Source organism: Diadema antillarum, unplaced genomic scaffold (genome assembly GCF_040938485.1).
Source record: "Diadema antillarum isolate AM-2024a unplaced genomic scaffold, OU_Dant_1.0 seq00000286_RagTag, whole genome shotgun sequence".
Taxonomy (NCBI): Eukaryota; Metazoa; Echinodermata; class Echinoidea; order Diadematoida; family Diadematidae; genus Diadema; species Diadema antillarum.
The window spans coordinates 809528-833749 of NW_027271314.1; the positions used below are offsets into that span (position 1 = coordinate 809528).

General features: G+C 39.5%; 1 protein-coding gene across 1 annotated transcript in view; it reads right to left on the reverse strand.

Moving 5' to 3' along the window:
* Positions 1-22872, reverse strand: part of LOC139730031 (uncharacterized) — an 88744-nt gene extending 65872 nt beyond the window's left edge. The window contains exon 1 of the mRNA XM_071640948.1: positions 22667-22872. Within this exon, the coding sequence (XP_071497049.1) occupies positions 22667-22769 (103 nt within the window). The 5' untranslated portion in view covers positions 22770-22872. The remainder of the gene's footprint in view (positions 1-22666) is intronic.
* Positions 22873-24222: the final 1350 nt, after the last annotated feature.

Sequence of the window (24222 nt, forward strand, 5' to 3'; positions counted from 1 at the left end):
TGGAAATTCATGTCATAATTTTACACGGTGAACCCAAGGGCATTATCGCATGGAAACTCCTCCCCTGCGGTCCTGAAATGGCCGCGAACCTGATAGCGGGCTTCAAAGTCAAGCTGTCAGGTGACATGATTAATGTTGCTTGTTTCTCGCTGATGTGTGAAGATTCTTTCTGGTTTATCAGGGAATTGAGACTCACGAGATCCTCTCAGCAGCGTCCAAAGGCCTGTAACGAAAGGAATCGCACCTCCCAGGAGAAAACCATCCTGAAAATCCTCATAATTTCCCCGCGTACTCCGGACAGTTGTGTATGTGCAGGCTGCACTGTATTTTCATGAGAGATTCTACACCAGGGAAATAACACGGTTGGACCTATACATGGTAGTCAGTATAACCGTTATGGAAAACTTGGCAGTGTAATGTTTGCAGAGTTTAGAGCATGATAAAAAAGAAGCTTGCCCGTTCAGGTTATTGTCAAGATATTTCTTGCTTGTCGGAGGGGGGGAGGGGGGGGGGGGTCTGAAATTGCATTAAACCGCCATCATGGAGCCGGTTCAAAAATGCCATTTTAAATCAACATATCACTTTATCTAATATTATTGTGTTACATTGTCATGATGAATCGACCGTTGTGTCACGCATGTACAGGGTAGCTTGTCATACTCCCCATTTTCCCATTATGCGCGCTTGTAATAACTTCGCAAAGTTCATAATGCCAATACCAATAGTGCTTGCATTATATTTTAACTTATACGTCATGAAACAGGAAGTTTATAAATGCCCTCATGTCATTTTGAATTCAATATACTAATTCATTGAAAAAAAAAATCATACTGCCTCTAGTCGTCCACAACATAGTATTTTTTTAATCCCTGTGAATACTGTGATGGAGAACAGCAATGAGAACCCCGGGAGGGGAATAAAAAGTGTCCATCCGGGACACCAGAGAGAGTTGGTTGCAAAAATGGCGTGAACAGTTGTGGTCATTTTGGCTCTCAAAAGGTTCCAGATTGTTTGTCGGTGCATGACATGGTTTTGTTGGGGCATGACATCCCTCATTATTTTTCTTTATCAAAACATCAATACTTCAATACTCTGTCCTGAAACCCGTCTAATGCTCTTGGCTCTGTAATGATAACTTGTTCTTCATCTTGCAGTTAGCAAAAAAAAAAAAGTTATCCCACGAACATTCGTAATTTCATTATTCTATATTCTGAGGAAGACAAAATAAAAATGGATGGAACTGAATTGAATTAAATAGAAAATTGTAAAATGGTTACATGGAGTGCTGCTTGTCCTTTTTTTTCTTTTCCTAAATTTGTCCAAACTGTAGGGCCTCACTCGCCAGCATCTATTGTAGGTGCAAGTGCTGTTGTTAGTATCCTTTTTAACCTAATCATTATATTTTGTTATATCTCCATGACCTAATGGGGCAAGTGATAATGAGTCAACGGTGATACACGACTTGACGGATGAGTTTTGCGCGGATCTCTTATCTCCTCGACGGAAACTTGCGTGTCACTGTGTACAAACACGCGCGTTTCTCCTGTCTTATGAACAGCGTCTTGAGCCTCTCTTCGCACAGTCGGTTTTTTAGTTGACAGGGGGACCTCACACAAGTGTCCCTCACTCCTTGACCCACTACGAACAGAACAAGGACAGGCCTCGTTGAGTTGATGTCGAGAGACGGAGTAAAGGAAACCAAAATCCAAAGAGAAATGTGGATTGAGTGAAAGCAGCAACATTTGTAGAACATCCATCCATGTATGTTAAAGCCACTGTATAATTCTGGTTTATGGTAGAAAATTAGAAACTCTCCTTTTGAAAGGGTCCCTACCTGTGGAGAAGTGAGGGTTCTGAGACCATACCACAAAGTTTAAAAAAAAAAAAAAAATCTCTGCTCCCTCTTGTGGTCATATATTACTAGCCGATAAAATAAATTTTAAATTGACTCGGGGGGGGGGGGGGGTGCAATAAATTTGGTGTCAATTTTTTGGTCTCTGGGGTGTGGTTGCTGCGCTTCTTGAGGGATTCCACTAGAATTATTCTATGGCTTTAATATGTTTGTATATATATTAGTGAGTTGTTATATTACATGTCTTAACTTGCCTTTTCAGGGGTCTTATTATACAAGCTTGCTTTTCTAAGACCCCTCCACTTTACATCTTTAATGCATCTACATGCATTGTCAATTTATATTCAAATATTCTGCAAATTGCTTTAATCGCATATATTCAATAATGTATTCCTTGTTAACATATTATTGTTCTTATGTAATTTTTGTATTGTGGAAACTTTGAATAAACCTGAAACTTGAAACTTGAACACATCAGTGAAAGTTTGAGGAAAATCGGACCATCGATGCAAAAGTTATGAATCTTCAAAGTTTTGGTGTTGGAACCGCTGGATGAGGAGACTACTAGAGGTTATGACATATGTGTGGACAACAATATAAAGAAAAAATAAAGGGAATTCCACACACACACACACACACACACACACACACACGCACACACTCACACACACACACACACAAATCATTTTTCATTAAACTTTACACATTTCGTCATCTCGATACTGACATTATATTAAGGGTAGCAATTATTCAACCTGCTTTCTGAAAGCGGTTAGTCAACATGGTCAAGTGCTCTTTCATTTTGCTAGAAAAGTGAATTTTTGTGGAATTCCCTTTATATTTTCTTCATATTGTTGTCCACACATGACATCATAACCTCTAGTAGTCTCCTCATCCAGCGGCTCCAACACCAAAACTTTAAAAATTCATAACTTTTGCATCGATTGTCCGATTTTCTACTAATGTTGCTGCTTTCACTCAATCCACATTTTTCTTTGGGTTTTGGTTTCCTTTAAGCCTCTCTTCATGCGGTCGGTTTTTAGGAGACAGGGGGACCTCACACAAGTGTCCCTCACTCCTTGACCCATTATGAACAGAAAAAGGACAGGCCTCGTTGAGTTGATGCGAGAGACAGGAATAAGACTTTATAGATAGTAGAGAGAGTAAGACTGTCTTCATGGCTGAATCACGAAGGCACTCTGAATGATGTGTCATACCGACTTCCACATCTTCAAATGTAATTATAGGTATTAATTTAACACTTATATACACAGGTACAACACAGACTACAACATCAACTGATGCTGCTAGGAGTGACACAGTTAACGTAGTACGAAAGATTTTGTTTTCTTTTTCTCCGAAAGCCCCAACGATGTTTATCTTTAACTATCATCGGACATTGGTAACCTGAACGGGCATGCAGGTTTAAGTAATGAGTTTTGGTGTAACAAAATCCAATGAATCATTCGATTTCGTCTCTTTCTGTGTACGCTAGTGGCGTTCTTTGGTTGATTGTAAAACATAAACACGTATAAGAAAATCAATTGCAATGGGTCACATTGTGCAATGAATATTGAATGGTGTACGTGCCTAGTACAAGTACACGACTCCTGTAATTCAGGCACAAGCCATGCAAATTTAGATCGTTAGAGTTGCCGTGGTTTGCCGTGTGTAGATCTGGACAGGATATCTAGGGTCATTTGGGGTCATTGCAGCTGTAAGAGTACATTTCTGAAGGGAATGTTTGTTTGATCTTTCAAAATCATAAAATGTGATCCGTCTTTGCTTTCTAATAAGAATATAATGACAGATTCATAGCGTCATGCCAACGACTGTCGGTGATTGCCTATGATTACCGATGATTGTCATCTATCTGCATGGGATGCCCTTATCCCTTTAGTTGAACTCCAAAAACATAGAAATAACAAACTATTCCTCCTTGTAATCTTTATTGAGACTTCATTCACATCCCCCAGAATGCGTCACAGTAATAACTGGTAATCATTTTTTTTTCTTCATAGTCATGTGTTCGACTGATTGATATAGTCACCAGATAAAATGAAAACTACGTCATTCTTGGTGACAAAAAAACAACAACAAACAAACATCGACATGCTCATGATTCCTTTTGAATGGAATTGAATAGATAACTGATATGAATATTATTAATAAAGTATCAGCAACACAAATGATTTGTAAGAAAATCTTGATTTTTGTGCCCCAACTGAACATGTACCTACATCTTCAATTGTAGCGCAAACACATGATACATGGTGCATGCATTCATACATTCACACACATATAGCACACACACACACACGCACGCACACACACACACACAAACACACACACACACACACGCAACACACACAGCCTAGAGCACGCTCCGTTACAAACACACACACATATTTGTCTCGGCACATTGCTGGTGAAATGTCTTAATTATTTTCTCTTCGTCATTTTATTTTGCTCGAAGGTCTCCTTCAATTTTCACAGACGGGTTGCAGAGTCTAATTCCTTTGGTAATCTAGTTTGCCTTCACTGCTGCCTGATTATTGTCGCTGTCTGCATTATCATGGACCAGTGCAAATTCGGAGACAAGTTAGGGGTGCAATAATTAGGGTATAGGATAATCGCAGAGCCAAGTATCGCAACAGCAGATATTATGAAATATAAATTGGATATTTTTCTCTTAGTTTAAAGCGTAAAACAAACTTATGTAACCTTGTCTCCAAGCTTTCAATATCAATGAAACATGTGGGGCTAAACAATATTATTGAGATTGTTTTCCCCTTATTCTTCCCATCCCCCTCTCCTCTAATTCTGTGCCCCTCCCCTCTGTTCTATCTCTCCTCTCTCTCCCTCTATACTACTTATAATTATATCCTTCGAACAATCTTCCCTAAGTATGTTTCTCTAGACTACAAACCTGACCTAACTTGCACGGCACACATACGAGCAAATGACGTCATGTCAGGGTCCATCTTTGTACCAAATTTCCTCACGTTTCCCCGTTTTCTCCCTCTCGCTTTCGACACGCGTATCATGATGCGTGATTAGCTCACTATCGCCTCTCTCGTCGCCTGGTGCAAATAACAAGTAATTGACGCGGTTAATCGTAGGGTCACTGCAGATTGACTAGTTCAGTGACTCGCTTGTTTTTGTAATGTGCGTGTGTGCGTGGCGCGAGTCGCACGTATGCCCCGCCCGTTTTAAGAACTTGCCCAATCGGGGTGGCCGATCTGTGAAACCGAACATGACAGGGACGAATCATTATCATGTTGATGCCATCATTCTTTTTTTTTTCTACCCTGGGGACTTGGATTGGGAGTCATCCACCGGACAAATCTTCGCACCATCGGCGTGACTGGCTGCACGGGGTTTACACGACAAGCGCGGGGTCTACAACTGGGTTAACGATTACTCACTTCGCTGACAATATTAAAGGGATGGTATAGTATTGGTTGAGATCATTATTGAGCTTTTAATTTCTTTGCCACATAAATTACGAAACAACTTATGAAATGTAACAGAGCATATAATTTCAGGGGAATTCAAAGTTTATTCGATGAAATCGGTGTTGAAATGGCTGAGATATCAGAAAACAAATCAAAATAGAGCGATTCTAAGAAAAGGTGTGTCCCAGTTTTTATTAGGATCCCTTTGTTTTGTTTTTGGATATGTCAGTCATTATAAAACCAGTTTTCATTATGATAAACTATAAGTGCCTCAATAAAATTTCAAATTCTTATACGTTTTTTTTTTCATTATCTCACAACAAAAGCTGGAAACTTGGAGCAACATCTCAACCAAAAACTATCATCTCTTTAAAGTGAAAACGCCACTCCACACTAAATTTCACTCTCACGAATGTAGGAAATTCAAACATGCAAATTAGAAGAAAAAAAAACAGTCGCAGTTTCATAGAAACCAGGTCACGAAGAGGTAGGCAAAGAAATCTACACCTTACGCATAAATACACGAAACAGTAAGATGGGTAATGATTTAAGCATGTCGGAAGACATAATAAGGTAATTGCTTCACGACTCGCGTTAGTTTACACAGGAAATATCAACGCCCTCTTAAAGATATCTTGCCATTTGTTGCAACACTGGCAACTATGAAGAGGAAACGAAATCTTGGCATATCATGTTATTATGACCAAGTTGAATTCAAGGGAATATCCAGTGTTACATGGTGTTTCGATGTTTGGGAATTTACATTTTTTTTAATTTACTTACTTATTTATTCATTTCAATAGTTTCATGTTAGCACATGCTATGTTCTCAATAAAATGTTTTATTGCCCAAGAAAACTTACATCTCCAGTACATCTTAACCTACATCTCTGAGCATTTTGCACCATACAACAACGATAATGATTTTTCCAACTACAAAATTTTCCATATATCAACATCTAGACGTATATTGTGCCAAATATCATACTGATGAACAAGATAAACGCAAACAGCAACAACAACAACAACAACAACAACAGACAGAAACATCTTAAATGAAGACATCTGGGGGGGGGGGGGGACATTTCATGAAGCATTTTTTCCGACAAAGTTGTCGGACAAAATGCCCTCAGCCAATCAGATGCAAGGATTTCAGTAGCTTGTAACTGTTTGTCGGAAAAATATCCGACAAAAGCTCTTCATGAAATGCCCCCCCTGATCAAGCTATGAGAATATGAAAACAGATAAATGAATAAATATGAGCCAGTAAGCACCTTTGTCGTATAATGCTGTTGCTATATCATGCTATGAATTGTTGTGACGTTTGCGTGATAAATCTGGCATGAAATCATGTGCTGGTTGCGACAATGACATGGTCAATGCGCGATACCACGATCGTATTATTGTGACATTATGCGTCGTATAAGAAGTAATAATAAGGGGGGAGGGCAGTGGTAAGTGGCACGGGGAAATGTAGGTCCATACTCACATCTCCGAAATTGCAGGTTTGGAAGGGAAGGGGGGGGGGGTGATTTAGAATCCTTCTATCGCCATTTGTAATTCTTGAACAGTGAACATCATCTACTTAAACAAAAGGACCGGAAGAAATCTTTCAGATTACATGAATTACAAAATAGAATCCGTACATGTTTGTATCCATCCAGTGGAATTTTTCTTCGACTTAGCCAATTTCGGCTTGTGCAAGGGTGAGTAGGTGCTCGCTCAATCGTCTTATTCTTGTTATTCTCGCATTAAGACCTTATTCCATGAAGCCTTATATCGCATATCACATCCGAATATGTACATACCTTTCAGGGTGTCACACGACAACGGGTATTTTGAATACCGCTTACAAAAACGGTCATTGCTGTACACATACTAGCCATAAATCAAAAGTAACACATTCGGAAACTTCGCTAAGACACGAGCATGTAATGATATGATATTAAATAATTGTTCTTCATTAAAACCTAATAAAGTACATACAACATGAGGCGAATATTTCATACCTTGATTATCTCAATTGGATTCGGAAAAGGTTTGCTGTTGTTTTTTCCTTTTTTTAACACGTAACATTTGAGTCATTTTTAACGAATGACGGTAAGCACCCAAAACAAGAAAGAAAGAAAGAAAGAAAGAAAGAAAGAAAGAAAGAAAGAAAGAAAGAAAGAAAGAAAGAAAGAAAGAAAGAAAAATTGCATACTCATCGCAGGCACATTATTATCACTTTTGCATCCCGCACGCATAGAAACAAATGTATATCTCTTACATTCCAAACTTGAAAGTTCATTGGACGCGTAAAATTCGGGATTATTAGGGTAGGGAAGGAAGGGGGGGGGGGGGGGGATTGCTGCATTTGGGGGTTTCCCAGGGCCCCATCTAGTCACCTATGGTCATGCAAAGCTCCACAGAACAGCCCACTTTGTTTTGAGTTTCGCAAAAGTAAAAGCATGGGATCTCTGGAGTCCTCTGGTTGGAGACTCGAGGGCTCTTGCTGGGAGTAGGCCTGCATCTGATAAAAATAGATGCCAGGCATGAACTAATTCTTAAAACCCACCATCGCAAAATGGGGGCATCACCGGTGCGTTTCGTGCATGCAGAACTGAGTTCGAAACCGAAAGAGCACGAACCGCTGCTAAAAATGTGTTCGTAATACTCCTTCCAATAATTGAGTGCGATTTTCCACACGAGCACAAATGTGTCCGGCAAAACAAATAAATAGATAGATAGATAAACAAACAAGCAAACAAATAGATAGATAAACAAACAAACACACAAATAAAGCGAAACAAAACAACAGTTACACATATTTTAAACTTATTTTAAATACAAGTAAGGACCAATTCTCCATCATTTCATGTATTTTTGATACAAGAATCTCTCCAAAAATGTTAGAAATAACCAATATGTGACAGCAAAATATTTGAAAACCTCTTCTCGTATTTCCTGTTCTAGGAAGCTTAATAAACTCCCTGCTTTGTATAATATGCTCCCTTGAGATATCATCTCTTTCTGCAATGTCCGAATTCTTCCAAAAATAAACACATCTCCTATAATCAAGACATTAATATCCCCTACGCGAGTAGGTCTTTTCTCGTATTACAAGAAACAAGGAATCGGTTTTCTGTGAAGACAGTATAAGGCATGACACACAAACTTTCGTTGGTCAATTTCCCCGTCCATGAAATAATCATGCGTTATTCATAGATAACGTATCCGCTGACCACATCCCAGACTCTTATTCATGAGTCACAGGAACTCGACAACACGCAGATGTCGTGATTTCGTACAATGTCAGAACGAACGGGAGGCCACCAATGCACGCAACAAGGCTCCTCTTGAATCTTAGGGTGAAAAGCAAAGCTTTCCCTCGTTAAATCTAGACACAAATCTCCGAATGCAAAATCGGAAGCGATTCTTCTTTTCATGGAGTATTGTCATGATTATAAGTAGATTTCATTTGCAGCCTCTCATAATTATTTGTTTCCATGTTCTTTGGAAAAATATGGTTTAAGATCCATTGTCTAATGCATTGACATGATCATTTTAAGGAACTAATATAGCGTTTGTGCAACGCTGTGGTGGAAATTGTATAGAACAAATAGTGCACTGTATCTTATAAAACATGATAGGCCTACTTGAAAAAAAAAACAATATCGAGTCAGCCGAAATAAAGAAAAAAAAAGCTTAATTCGTTTTGTTGTTATTGTTGTTGTTTGGTGTGTTTTTTTCGGGGGGGGGGGGGGGGTTCCTGGAATGTACAACACGTACTAGCTTGGCTTATGACGCATTCAAAAGAATAATCGCGCTTTATTTTCTCTATCTGAAACTGAGTGCCGTCAATAGATTCTTTGATTAAAAATGGATCGAATTGCTCTAGTGAGCTCGTTTGGTGTCAGAAACCAGCAGATGCAGCTCTATCACGCCAATAATACAGACATCAGAAAGGTTAGGCAGTTGATAAAAGTTCTCGCACGTGTCCTACCCGAGGGGTCGATGGCATACAGAGAATCATGAAACACAGTGCTTGTCGTAATGACAAATGAGATAGGACAATTGCCATCATTTTTTCTAAACTCAAGAGCTTTTCTGTGAGTAAACATTTCCCGATAACTCTCGTCCCTCGCGATTCTGATAAATCCAGTCTTCAGGCAAGTAAACCGGAACTTGGTTGAACTGTTGCCAACGTTGAGATCTTTGGCACTCTTCCTACACTTTGTTACGGACGAGGTTTATCACGCTTAAAGGTTCCCTGAAACACAAATTTATGATGATTTGTATTGATTTATGATATCCTCAACATCACTTTTGAGGTGAAATGGATATCTAGAAACATTCCATATAATTATTTTCAACTAGTTTTTTCTATTTTTCTTCAGATTACTTGGATACGCCCACAAAAATAAAAATCCCTCCAAACCAATATTCCTGTTGTGACCTCATCTGTCAATCATTGCTAAAGTATCATGTACTGATATGTTTAACAAAAGATATTGGAATGCACCTCCCCCTCAACTCAGCATAACTTGCTTGTTTCTGTGATATTAATGTATCTAACACTAGACATGGCGAAGGACTTGCAGTCCAGTTATACGTCAGCCTGATAAGAAAGAATAATAATTATAATCTAACAAGTGCGACAGTGGAAAGTTGATCAAAATCGAATGAAGTTACACATTGTGAAGTTTCACTAATTTCTGCATGAACAGTTCTCGTACAGTTGACATGAATATGCAAATGAATGAGCTGAAGATGGCATAGCCTCACAATTTTCCATTGATCGTGTGCAAAACAGACATAGACACAGACACTAGACATGGACACAGACAGACAGACAGACAGGCACACACACACACACACACACACGCACACACACACACACACACACACACACACACACTGAGCTTAGAAGATTTTACCTGTCTTTTCAGACTAACTTTCAATAGCCCTGGAATTCCCTTTTAAGCTCATAAATGCCCATCCCATTACAGGATCGCAAACTCCATGTTGGAATCAAATATATAGGGGAGAGCGGGGCAATAACGGACGTGGGGTAATAACGGACACTAGTACTTCACCATCTTGCCGGTAGGTGGCGTGATCCAGACTCCGCCCATATTTCGCTAGACGAATAACGTAGACATGTGCAAAGTGTCAGCTCCACTCGTCCTTTATTGGCGAAATTATCACAATTAACGGTAAGTAAACCCATCAAAATAAGATATTAAGCATTATATAATCGATCATAAGTATATATTGTTATCGATAATGAGTGATGACCCTATGTTCGAAAGATTTGGTGTGGATTGGGATTGTTGTCAATGAGATGTGAGCAAATATTTCCGTGATTGTTTTAGTGTAGCCAGGGATTATTAGTCGAACGTCACTTGGGGCAATGACGGACATATGTCCGTTATTACCCCAATATGTCCGCTATTACCCCCTAATTTTTTTCTCTTGAAGTTTTCTCAATCAAATCATTTCATGTGATGATTAAAATACCTATTACTGTTTTTCAGATGGTGAGAAAGTATAAAGCCACAGGGAAGAGAAAGTCGTGGACGTCCCAGGATCTTCGAGCCGCATTACGGCAAATCGAACTAGGAGAATCCGTGCGCCGAGTGGCTGAGCGATCGGGCATCCCAAAGTCCACACTCCATGATGCAAAAAGTGGGAAAAACAAGCATGCAAGACGACAGCAAGATGAATGTCACCTCGGAAAGTACAGCGTTTTTACGGCCGAACAAGAAGCAGAGCTTGCAAATTATGCAATGGAGGTTTGCCGTTCATTCTTTGGACTCTGTCCCGAGCAAATACGACACATGGCGTATGAATACGCCGAAAGAAACAAAATCAAACACCCTTTCAATCCTGTGACGAAGTTGGCTGGGAAGGATTGGTTTGCGGGGTTCCTTCGTCGAAACGCACAGCTTGCTTTGAGAACCCCAGAAGCCACTAGTTTTGCCAGGGCAATTGGGTTCAATAAAACAGCAGTTGGGAGGTTTTTTGACAATGTCAACTCTGTTCTGAGTGAGAACAACATCAGCCCTTCGCGGATCTATAATGTCGATGAGACTGGACTGTCAACATCGCCCAACATAGCAAAATCTGACAAAGTTGTGGCTGGAAAGGGACAAAAACAAGTCGGAAAGCTGACCAGTGCAGAAAAGGGGCAAACTATAACGGCGGTTGGCTGCATCAGTGCATGTGGCACATATGTTCCACCCATGTTGATATTTCCGAGGAAGAATTACACTGAAGCACTCATGAATGGATGTCCTCCGGGATCTACAGGGAAGGCCTCTGAATCGGGTTGGATCAACAGTGAGCTATTTGTCGATTGGTTGAAACATTTCATTTCGTTTGTTGGTGCTACTCCAGAGAATAAAGTCCTCCTCATCCTCGACAACCATACTTCTCATGCTACACTGGGTGCATGGAAAACCTGCCGCGACAATGGTGTCGTGATGGTCTCGATACCTCCACACACATCACACAAACTGCAGCCCCTTGATCGAACAGTATATGGCCCCCTAAAAAATGCGTTTGCCAGACAGAGCTCCAACTTCGTAAAAACATTCAAACGCAGGATCACTCCTTACGATGTTGCAAACATATTCAACAAGGCATACTCCAAGATTGCGACTGTAGACAAAGCAGTCTCTGGATTCCGATGCACTGGCATATGGCCAATAAACCCTGATGTCTTTGATGATGAAGAGTATGCACCGGCAGATACACTTATGCCTCCAGAACCTCTGCCCGTGAATACGGCTCCTCAGGTCACAGCTCCTTCCGGGACGAATGACGTTACTCCGGTCACAGCTCCTTCCGGGACAAATGACGTTACTCCAGTCACGACTCCTTCAGGGACAGACAAAGCTGCTCCGGTTACAACTCCTTCGGGAACAGACGAAGCTGCTGCAGTCACGACTCCTTCAGGGACAGACACAACTGCTCCAGTCACGACTCCTTCAGGGACAGACGAAACTGCTCCAGTCACGACTCCTTCAGGGACAGGCGAAACTGCTCCAGTCACGACTCCTTCAGGGACAGACGATACTGCTCCAATCATGACTCCTTCAGGGACAGACGAAGCTCCCTCAAGGATGAATCTGCATGCAAATGAAGCTGCAAACCTCAATGCTACCCCACCTGATCTCCACCAGAATGAAGAGGATACAGAATCAGATTGTTCTGTAGGCGAAGGTACAGCTGAAGTCAGCATGGATACCAGTGATGATAGTCAATCCTTTTACGAGCTCTTTCCTTTGCCTAAAGGGCAAGGGAAACCATCGAGTAGGCCAAGAAAGCGTAAGGCGGGACAATCCGAAATCATCACATCCACGCCAGTTAAAATAGTTCTCATGGCAAAACAATCAAGAAAGGACAAAGTACAACAAAAGAAACAAAATCAGGCTAAGTCAAACAAACAAAAAGGAAAGATACGCCACCAGACAAACAAACAAACTGTGAAGAAACAAAAGGCGAGCGTCAAAAAAGCTGGAAAGAAGAACATGAAACCAGCAAAAAGATGGTTCTGCATCTTCTGCAAAGAGGAGTATCTTGACCCCCCTACGGAGGATTGGATTCGATGTGTCCGCTGCAACAATTGGGCCCATGAGCATTGTACAGACTACGGGTCAGGTGCAGGTTCTGGTGGATATGTTTGTGACTTATGTCGCTGATCAATCCACTCGGTACTGTTTCGGAAGAAATTTAGATCAAAATAAGTAAATCTAATTACTTTCCGGCTCTGCTGAGATGCAATGTGAACATTGATTGAGTATGTCCAGTACAGAACGATATGATTTCATAATTTCAGTTGTATTTCGAGGCAAATAACTAATTATGTGCTCACCTCTCATTCATTATTTATGAACTGCATGCATAATTAGACATATTTTTTTAATAATCAGTTTGACTGTTAGGCCTATTCGTCATTAAAGGTAGTGGATCTCATTTGCAGCCCCCCAAAAAATGATACTGAATAAATATCCTGGTAGGAAGAAGCAAACACCATTTAGAAACTCACCTGAGAAAATCAGAACTGGAAACTAACTCTAAGTTGAATTATTATCAATAAATGTGATTTTTTAATCAGTATGAGTTATACTTTAATTGTCTCCCATTGCGCGTGTGTTAAAATCAGTAAAAAACTACTTCAGATTTTTATATCGCATTTAAATGTTTTACAACCTACAACTTTGAAAATTCATACATTTTATCAGAATAGTACTTTCTTCATTCATGCCAAATTTCAAGATGTTTAGAGCTGGCTTGCAAATGAGATCCACTACCTTTAACAAGCCTTAAAATTTATGCTTTTAAAATAATTGTTGTCATTTTCAAACTTATCATTTATCCTATCCACAAATTCGAGGTAGGAGGGGGTGGGTGGTTACATCCCCAAATTAGGGGTATGAAGTTGAATTTGTTATTGTGTTGGGTTGTTTAAAGTTGTATTTTACCTTTCCGATACTATTCGTAATGTAGTTCAGCAATTTTATATCAGTTGCTTACACTTGAAATATGAATAAGAGTAAAATAGTGTAGAAAAGTGTGGAATTTTACAACTACGGCCGAATAGTTCATAATGTTTAAAACAAGCGAAATATTTGCATATAGTGTTCCCGACCCATTTTCAGAATTTCTATCATCTTGAAATGACTGTAGCCTGTAGGTGTACTGAAATTAAAAAATTTTAGGAGTCGTCTCATAATTAAGTGTACAAAATAATGTAGTTTGAATTTAAAATGATTTTGAGATGAAAAAAAAATGCCCGTCTTGACCATTACACAAACTAAAAGAATGAGTCAGAGACTTGGAGATGGAGGAGTGGGGGGGGGGGGGGCAGTGGCGTAGAAAGAGGGGGGGGGGGAGGCGTGTCCCTTTTTCTCCCACCCCATTATTGATCATTACGTCGGAAAAAATAATTTAAGACCTGCAGCCGTGTTACGTTCTACTTAGTCGGTAATTTTGCCAGTTCATAAATAATATGCCACCCCCTCCCCTATGGAATTCCTAGCTACGCCACTGTGGTTGGGTTTCTTAGATATAAGTTACACACATTAGAATAGTACTTGTATTTTACCATTTTTGAGTTCAGATGTGGATTAAATGCAGTTATCAACAGCTAAAAACAATACAAGGGTAAGCGTCCGTTATTCCCCTTTGTGTCCGCTATTCCCCTCATAGCTGTCCGTTATTCCCCAAAGAGGATGGGGTAATAGCGGACAATGGCAATTTCTTTCAACAAAGGTAACTCAAAATTAAATGAGCAGTTTCATCGGTTGTACATGTCACACCATGCGTATACCTAATATGTATATCCCACAAAAGAATAAAGAGTGAGGGCCCTTTTGTTGGCTCAGAATGGGAATTTTAAAAATTTGTCCGTTATTGCCCCGCTCTCCCCTAATTATAGCCAAACTCATTGAGGTCAAGAGTATAATCTTTTATTCTTTATGATTCAAGACATCCCGTATTTTGTTATTGTCATTGTGTGTTTTGTTTTGTCTTGTCGTGTCTTGTCCTGTTCTTACATTTTACTTCAATTGAACACACTATAGATAATTGAAATTGAATGAATGATTTTAGGTCAGCTAAAAATAAGGGACATTTCCTTTCTGGCTGCTACCTTCCATAGCATATCTGTTAAACCTATGTATGTATGTGTTATTGTCAATCTATTTCTGTTGAATTTTTTTTCCTTTTCACTGTATTATTGATATGTTTGTAATCATATCCGAATATTGATGTATGTATTGTTTTTTAATATGTTCCATGCTTTGGTGAAATAAAGAAACAAATCATTAGCATGTGATACGTTTTGATGCATCTGCACAAACATACCGGCTGAGCCAGATGGAGAATGTTTTGTAGTATATGTCATGGGCCTATCGTAAAGTCGTAAAAAGTCCTGGAGAGACACGGCCAAATATAAACTTACAGCGTCTGCACCGCCGGGTTTTTCGCAAATTGGCAAATGAGAGCGAGGGTAATGGGTACAGGAAAACGTGTCCCACTGCTTGTCAGCGAGAAAATCTAATAAACTACTCATTGTCAAAGAAACAACGAGAATTCATAATACCCCCTTCCACGTGGGCTCACCGAGATCCTTCCGGAAAAATAAGAGCCAAAGAAGATATTAATAGCGCATTAATGTTTCCAGGAGGTACTCTACCGTAGGGTCGTATCTATCGTTGATTACGTCTGAGGGAACAATTAGCGGTGTAGACCCAGATGAGATGCGAAAATTATTATGGCAAAGTACGTCCAAGGTTTGTGCAGATAGGGTGAAGGTGTGTGTGTATATATGGGAGGGAGGGGGGGGGGGGGGTCTTCGTATACTTGCTGAATCAATGATATATTTCAGTGCGGAAGAAGCCCGTACATTGCACAAGCTGCATATTACCGTGCATTTGACATATTGTATATATATGGTTCACGAAACGACATCAATCTTTTCAGCTGAATTTTGTATCAGACTCATAACGACAAATTGCGAGCAATTTGTTTCCAAGTTGATGATTTTAACAGAATACAGCTTAACCTGTGGTCCACCGAAGATCGTGTAAAAGTGGAACATAAATACGTAAAGTCTACATGGTGTTATCATGATATGCATAATAATCATGTTTCTCTCTATCTTTACATAATTATAATTTTACATTTACATTAAGCAAATAACCTAAGTAAATAGTTTGACAGCTAACGAATGTGTCGTTAACAATCACATTATTTCTTCAATTTTTGTAATAAGCAGGCTTCTTGATATTCATTCACAAGTTTTTACTAATTCACATTTTTGATTGAGCATCAACAGACGTAGCAGTAAGAAAAAGTGAGGAATTAACCTCCACACAAACAGAATAAATGTATTCATTTCGCAGTGACACCACAACCAGAGCGCAAAAAACAACAAACAAACAAACAAACAAACAAACTGAGCCATATTCATCAATATCGAAAATGTCACATTTTGTATTGGTGTCCAATGAGGAAATCCTGAATAACATTGGATTCGGTACGGCACCCCCCCCCCCATCCCCTTCTAAAGTGTCTTTTCTTTACTCCTAAACACAACTAATAATTCCCTACACCTTATTCGATAATTTGACGAAGGATTTGTCATTCTCAGCTGGGATGATTGTAATGTACTTGAAATCATAGGGGGAAAAACCCCGGAAAAACCTGTTTCTATCTGAAAGATAGTGACACCCAATGGAGTACAACAGCAGTGAAACTTCACGCTCCACTTGATGTCATATACTCACTAAGCAAGTGCCCTTTATTAAGGCATGTTATAGAAGCAAAATATTTTCATGGGGAATATGGGATGAATTACTTTGGCCTAAAAGAATAGTAGCAAAATGCGTCAAACACTTCAGCAAGTCTTCCTCATTATTTCTTATTGTTTCCCTCCGTGTTTGTCGCGAAATGGTTCATACGGAACTCGCATGAGGGTAATCGCACTTGAATACGTATATACAGCAAATCGATGTTATTTAAGATGTTCACCGTGTTTCGCACGAGCCGGGCGGCGGGACCGCTTTGAGAATTACCGTGTCACAGGATGACGTAGTTACCTTATCACGCAGACGAAGAAAAATGAAAACGTAACAAGTTCCAAAGCACACATGAAGGCCTACTCTTTTAATACTCGGCGCATCTCAGAAACTGCTGTTCATAGCGATATATCAAGTCATGCGCTTCATGAGGCTGTATTAATTTGGATGATATAGTCATATTTTTATTAATATGATCCACGGCAGCATTTTATATAATACAACCGCTCTCCATATTTTCCTTGCCATTATGACACTGCAGGAACCAATCATCTCACCCCTGGGCCAAGGGGCATTGTGGGCAAAAAGATTTTTGTCCAAGCAAGTTCCATGTGCACCAGGCAATAGTTAAACTCCTGCTCTCATCTCCCGTTAAAGGCGTTATTTACCATTTGCAGATGAAATAAGTACCCAGCTTTAGTGCTTCAAAATAGTTCTAAACTGTGAGTTATACGGATAGAAATAACCAATGTAAAAATGTTAATCAGTATAGGCCCTACTTTCACTGTTCGTATTGTTAAATATACAAAATGTGAAAAAGTTATAAACACTAAAATTGTTTCTAGAATAAACCGTCTACAGTTATGGTTTATTGAGAAAAATAGTGATATCTCCTTATTATCGGTTTTATTTCGAAATCTTTATGTGGTAGGATGTTTTGCGATACAACTGACCTACACATATGCAACAAATGAGATAACTTGAACATCTTTTAAAACCATTGCTACCAATGGTAAACTGTACCTTTAAGCCCTTGATCTCAGCTCCCGTGGAAGAGAATAGTCTATAAGCCTTTAATACCAATATACACCGCCCTGCTTCCGCATCGTTCTTCACCTTGTGTATTATACATATGGTATTATATACACTCTCCTGATGCGGAGCTGAACCGAACATGCCGAATGGCGTATGGGCATTTCTCTTTTTTCCTAGCAACCTATGACATCACAGAGGCATAACGTGGTCATCTGGGTGATCCTGCAGGGAGGAAAATAAATAATTTGTTGGTCCATGTGACGGATAGCTACGGACTGATGACATCGTTGATGTCTCCATCACACAAAGTGGACGTCACCTTTGCAGACAGCCGTTCGATGGTTTAAAGGGATGATACAGTTTTGGCTGAGATGGGGTTTGAGGTCTCCAACATTTTTTGATAATGATTTTTTGAGATACTGAAAAACCTATGAGTAAATATGAAAGAGTATATAATTCTAAGATGAATTCAAAGTTTATTTGATGAAAATTGGTTTTGAAATGGCCGAAAATAAAGCAATGCTAGTAAATGGTGGGACCCACCTTTTATTAGGTTCGCTTTGTTTTACTTGTTTGGGATGTCTCAGCCATTTCAACAACGATTTTCCTAAAATAAACTTTGAATTCTTCTTAGAATTGTAGGCTTCTTAACATTTCTGCAAGCGGTTTCTAGATATATCACAAAAAAGTTAAAGGCTAGAGTCTCACTTCAAACAATATCATACCATCTCTTCAAAGGTTCCCCGACACCCAAACTCTTCTACGTTGACTAAGCCTGCTATAATGTGAAATGTTTACTTTAACATATTACCGATTTTCAATATCATTTGTTTTAGGTTTGCATGTTGCTGGTTTTTGTGTGTGCAACCACTATAAAACAAGAACAAGAACAAGAACAAGAACAACAAGAACAACAAGAACAAGAACAAGAACATGAACAAGAACAAGAACAGCAACAACCGAAATGCAAAGTATTCTGGAAATGGTGAATGTCATTACCATTATATCAGCTGACCTTCCTGTCGATGACACATGAGCAGCTAAAGTGTCTTTTTTCTGGCGGGGGGGGGGGGGGGATTCGGGAGTTCCGGAAAGAAATAAAGATTATTAAAACATTTGTAACATATTTTGATCAAACAATTCCTGAAGCTGCTGTGACCTGAAGACTACAGACATCAGCAGAAGTCATCACGCAATAAGATGTCACAGATCTAGAATTAGATGCCGGGAGAGGGAAGGGCGGGGGGGGGGGGGGGGGGATGGGATGTCTCTAATGACGTAGCCAACAAACTCCGGGTCAGTACGCGTGGCATCTGAGGCACGCGGCATCTCGCTCAGCATCATACCTTCTCGTCATCCCCACACCGCCCATCATCCTCCCAGTCCAGGTCTCTATCAAGGCGACTATTAAACTCATCCAAGGGCGCTTATCTCGTATAACATGGCGGCAACATTGGTTAACTAGAGGACACTAACTGGTGCTACATCAATCTCGATCACATCATCCCTACTCGATCACATCATCCCTACTCTCCATCTGCAAATCCCTCGTGACTTCTCGACAGTTAACTCATGGAGATTTCCAGGAAACATATTTCTGTGTTTTCACTCTGTATCATTTTAATATCACTAACAGAAAACAACCAAAAAATATTAACAGCATCTTTGATTACTAAAGTTATTCTTCGTTGTTGTTGTTGTTTTGCTTGCAGCATAACCAAAGCCTCTATACATCGCCAAATTTATATTTTTTTTTCTTGTCAAAGAATTAAGCTATATTTTGTAGGTACATTTAAGAAAAAGATAAGTGCCTGTTTCTCTTTCAAGTTTGCAATTTGTTATGTTTGTTATGTTTGTTTTGTTTATAATAATAATAATAATTATTATTATTATTATTATTATTATTATTATTATTATTATTATTATCATTATCATTATTATTATTATTACTATCATTATTATTTCTTTGTTGCTTCCATCACAATGCTGAAGAGAACACAGTTTCCCACAATGTGAACACATCGTGAACACAAACACACAGGTAAGACGAACACATAATCATGGGCGGCCAGCGCGTGTGTATGAAGATGCTGACTCTGGGCAATGAATGCGTTATACGGGCCTGTTTTAGTGTTTATTGTTTGATTCAATTACTTAGTTTTTTTAAATTCGTGTTTTTCTTTTGTTTTCTTATTATTATAATCATAATACATAATTATATCTTTTATTTTTTGGATGCATCGACGAATGCTTTTTAGACAGTTTGGAAGACATGGGGAAATTTAGATTCACTGCCTGAAAGAGGAAAAATCAGCAACAAAAAATCAACTCGAGTCCCTCCAGACACATTTCATTGTTATCAAGTTGACGCATTAGGATACAACAGTGCTCCCAGTTTGACACTCATCTCGGTAAACCTCCGTGCGAGTGTATGAACTGCACTATAACGTGCCTCGCATATAGTCTGCAGCTTGTTAAGTAGTCGACAACACCTGTGATGTCATAATTAATATGGTCACAAGTGTGTTCACAGCTATAGTGAGGCACAGCGACACGATTAGTGCAGAAGTTGAATCACGCTGGGTTTCAGGTACTTATCCAACCTTGAGCTATTCATGCCTTATTTGTATTGGTAATTGTTGTGTAATTACTCCTCTGTTCATGTGTATATAATGCCGTGTGTGATTGATTGTTTGTATCAAAACACCATAAGCGTAGAAAGACTGATCTGTGAGCCAAACAATGCGGCCCACATTGTTGTTATCGTAATTGTAATACTCCTCTGTTCATGCATATACATGTACAATGCCGCGTGAAATTGTTGTGTAATTTCTTCTCTGTTCATGCGTATACATATATAATGTCGTGTGTAATTGTTGTCTGTATCGAAACACCAAAAGCGTCGAAAGATGAACTTGTGAGCTGAACAATGTGGCCCACACTATTGTTTTCGTCATCTATGAAAGTATACACGATTTCAGGCAATTGTTAATGAATCGAGACATCATCTTCCATGTTGCATTGTTCGGTTTTTATTTGGCGCGCTATCTTTTTTTCTTGGTATCTTCTTTCTTTTACGTTTGTAGACACCATATTTTACTGAAGGACAGTCACGGAAGAGACTCCGACGATTGCACATTAATCCAGTTTCACACTGTAATCAATTTTACGACGCTTCCCTTTGTGTGATTTGTGTGTGTGTGTGTGTGTGTGTGTGTGTGATTAATCGTCAGATAAGCAGTCAAGTGAAATCCTGTCCAAATCCTAGCTGTCTTACCCCCCAAAAGAAGCCACCATGGCATGTCAACGAATAGACTATCCCATTTGTTACAGCTGCCATGTTTTTTGCTCTCCTGAACATTTGGCATAAATGAGATACGAGATTAATTGCCCCAGCAGCGCCATAATGTTTTGCAAAATTATGTATAACAGGCAATGCAGAGCGCAAGCTTTATTGCACAAGTATTTTTTTTTCATATTATTTCGCAAGAAGACTCATTGAGCGTCTCTGCCAAAAATCTTTCGGGGTTTTCCAAGAGAAGGCATTGTATCATTCACGAGCCAATCCATGCTAAACATGTAACTCTTTGTGACTACTAACTTCATCGAGTCGCATTAATCACATGCTCATGGCGAGCAATTTATTAACCTGCGACAGATCTTTCCTGCGTGTGTCGCTGACAGTTGCTCCATAGTGACGAATAATACATTTAAAAAAAAAATCCCAACAGCCTCAACAAGATGACAATAACTGTATGTGCTGATCTACTAATGACTTCAAATGTAGTCATGTAATCTATACTCAATGTTTCCAATATACATTATATTGTGGGAATTCAGCATGGATGCATCATTATCGTTGCTTTGCAGAGGAAACTCCGAGAAAGTTTATGACCGATGCTACTTTCAGACTTACAAGTCAAATCCAACAAAGCAAAACAAATGCACACAAACAAAGTCATAAACAATAACTAATTTTCCTTTCAATATCTTGCTTTTCCCTCCTATTGCTTCTTTAAACGTAACGTACTGAACACGCATAATGCAATTTCTTGTAAAATGGTTTTGTACCTCATTGATGTATAAGTTTTGCAGTTATATCTATACTGCATGCACGTCCCAGTCTAGTTTTGAATAGCTTATGACATTTCACACATAAATGTAATTGACATAATTGAAAATAAGTGACTCTTCCATGTATGCATCATACATGATATGTGTGTGTAACATGTGTTATATATATGCACTTTGTGAATAAATAGAATCAAAATCAAATCAAATGAAAATGAAATCGGAAAGACGGCGAAAAATATAAAGAAAACTAGTTTTTTGTAATGACTACTGGGAAGAGTAGCGGAGCGCGTGGCAAGAAGCACAGATAAGATTGGGCCCTAGAGGATGAAAACTATCTGGACAGGTGCGAAACATGGGGGGGGGGGGGGTGAGGGGCAGAGGGGTGGATCAATTTCTTTCCACTTCCCTCCAGAGGGCAAGAGATTCTATTCTTACTCTTAATTTCCACCTTGTAATGTGGAACAGTTCCCCACAAATTTTGGATGATTGTTAACATTCGTGAAGATCAATAGCTATTATATTGATGATAATAGTAGAAAGTCACTAATACTAACAATGGTGATTATGACAATAACGACAATAATGATGTGAAGTAAGAAGACAAGAGGAATTATAATCGTATATAAAACGACAATCAGTCACGATGAGTATTATGATAAATTGCGAATAATCGCATTTGTAATAGATAAGGAAAAAAAAAAACTTGTCTGTATACAAGTCTTCATTCTACTAGACACTGGAATATGTTATACCGAATTCTTGCATCTTTCCAGGGACTCGCCTCTCTGATCTTTCAAACATGCAACGCAAGTACAACGACAACGATTGTAAGTTTATGCCGCTGAGCTACAAGGAGCTCCGTAGTTTATAGTATATTGTGCCCATTACCGTGGTCAAAGTACCATTCAACCGTTCCTATATAACTCTTCACGTGGATGCCCCGGTTGGTGTACTTACCCTGCAAAATGAAGAGCGTTTCCATGGCAACCATTCTCCCTCTGAGCAATGTTCCTGCTGTGTTGGTGACACGGCTCGATGCAGCGCTTTGGGACCGGGTCATTGTCGTTCCAAACAACTAAACCCCTTTATCGCTCTGGTGAGAAGAAACCCCGTTTAGATCTCAAGGAGTGGAAATGCACGGCTTAATTGTCATACAGCAGTAAATCGGTGATCCAGATTAAAAAAAAAAAAAAAAAACGTGTTGAACTTCACAGCGTGGGTTTATCGCGATATGGACATGTCAGGACACCTGTTTTGGTAGAATGTAGTCTTTGCTCAAAGACGTACTAAAGTAATTACATTCCATATGACACAATTGTCAATTCACATTACACAGTCGATGCCAGGACAGCGATGCTCGATCCCGTATTCGTTTAGTGCTGTTTACATTGTGTATCCATCAACCAGGCTGCACATACGTTTTATTCTTTTATTTTGATTTCAGAGATTTTCCTTCGGTTGGTTTTGATTATGTAGATCAGAATGCAATTAATGCAAAAGACCTGGCGTCACTGGCAAAGCGTTGATATCGTCGGGTCGAGGTCTCTCTACTCGTCGTTTCACATTTTTGTATCTCTCTCTACTTAGAAAAGTGTAGTGAATGCATGGACAACAACAAATAAGCGTCGACCAATGTCAAACCTCTGCTAATTTCGGAATTAGCAGTGATTACCGCACTGCCGCGTCGCGTGATTGGTAACGAAAAGCGCAAAGTCCGAGGGCTCTAGTCCTTAAGCCATCTCATATCCAGTGATTGAAACAGACGTGACTATGTAGCGATGAGTTAATAATGGATGAACTCCCAGCGTGGCGCAGAATGACACTGGGCAATCAAGACAAGGAGTAGACTGACAGCAATAAAATGAAAGGCGAGATGTGAAACTCTTGTCCAACTTTCAATGAACGGAGGATGGGCTAAGAAGCACGGGGTCTCAATAATACATGCAGATTGTTTGTCGCAACGTTTTGGCAAGTATCCCGGCTGGGGACGTCAATTTACACTTGTATAATCGCCCTTCGAGGAGACAGCTGAAGAATCGGGACACTCCGGTTGTGCTTGTTTTGTTTGGGCTCTAAACATGCGTGCACGAATGTCCCCCTTCACAAAATGCCCTTGAGAAAGTCCTCATCGTCTGTGTAAAGCTTATCGCATAATACGAATATCACACGTCCGCAACAAAATCCTGTTATTGGTAGAGCGGATTGCAATAAACAGAAAAGTAGAAATAAATCATATCCATCAATGATTCATAACTCACAAATCAGACGCGATGGACTGCGGAAAATGACTGCATCCGTGCCAGCTAACTCGGAGAACTTTTATTTTCTTCTAGTATCTCATGTTCGTTCTGCGGTGAAGTGTAGCTGTTCATCATTGATAGTCCGCGGAGAAAAGCGAAATGTCTTTTCACTGATCTCGCAAAGCGCGCCGTGAATTCGAGTGCCGCGCGCCCGGCCAGCCGACGCACACATACTGACACATATACTACATATACTTCAATAATATCTTAACT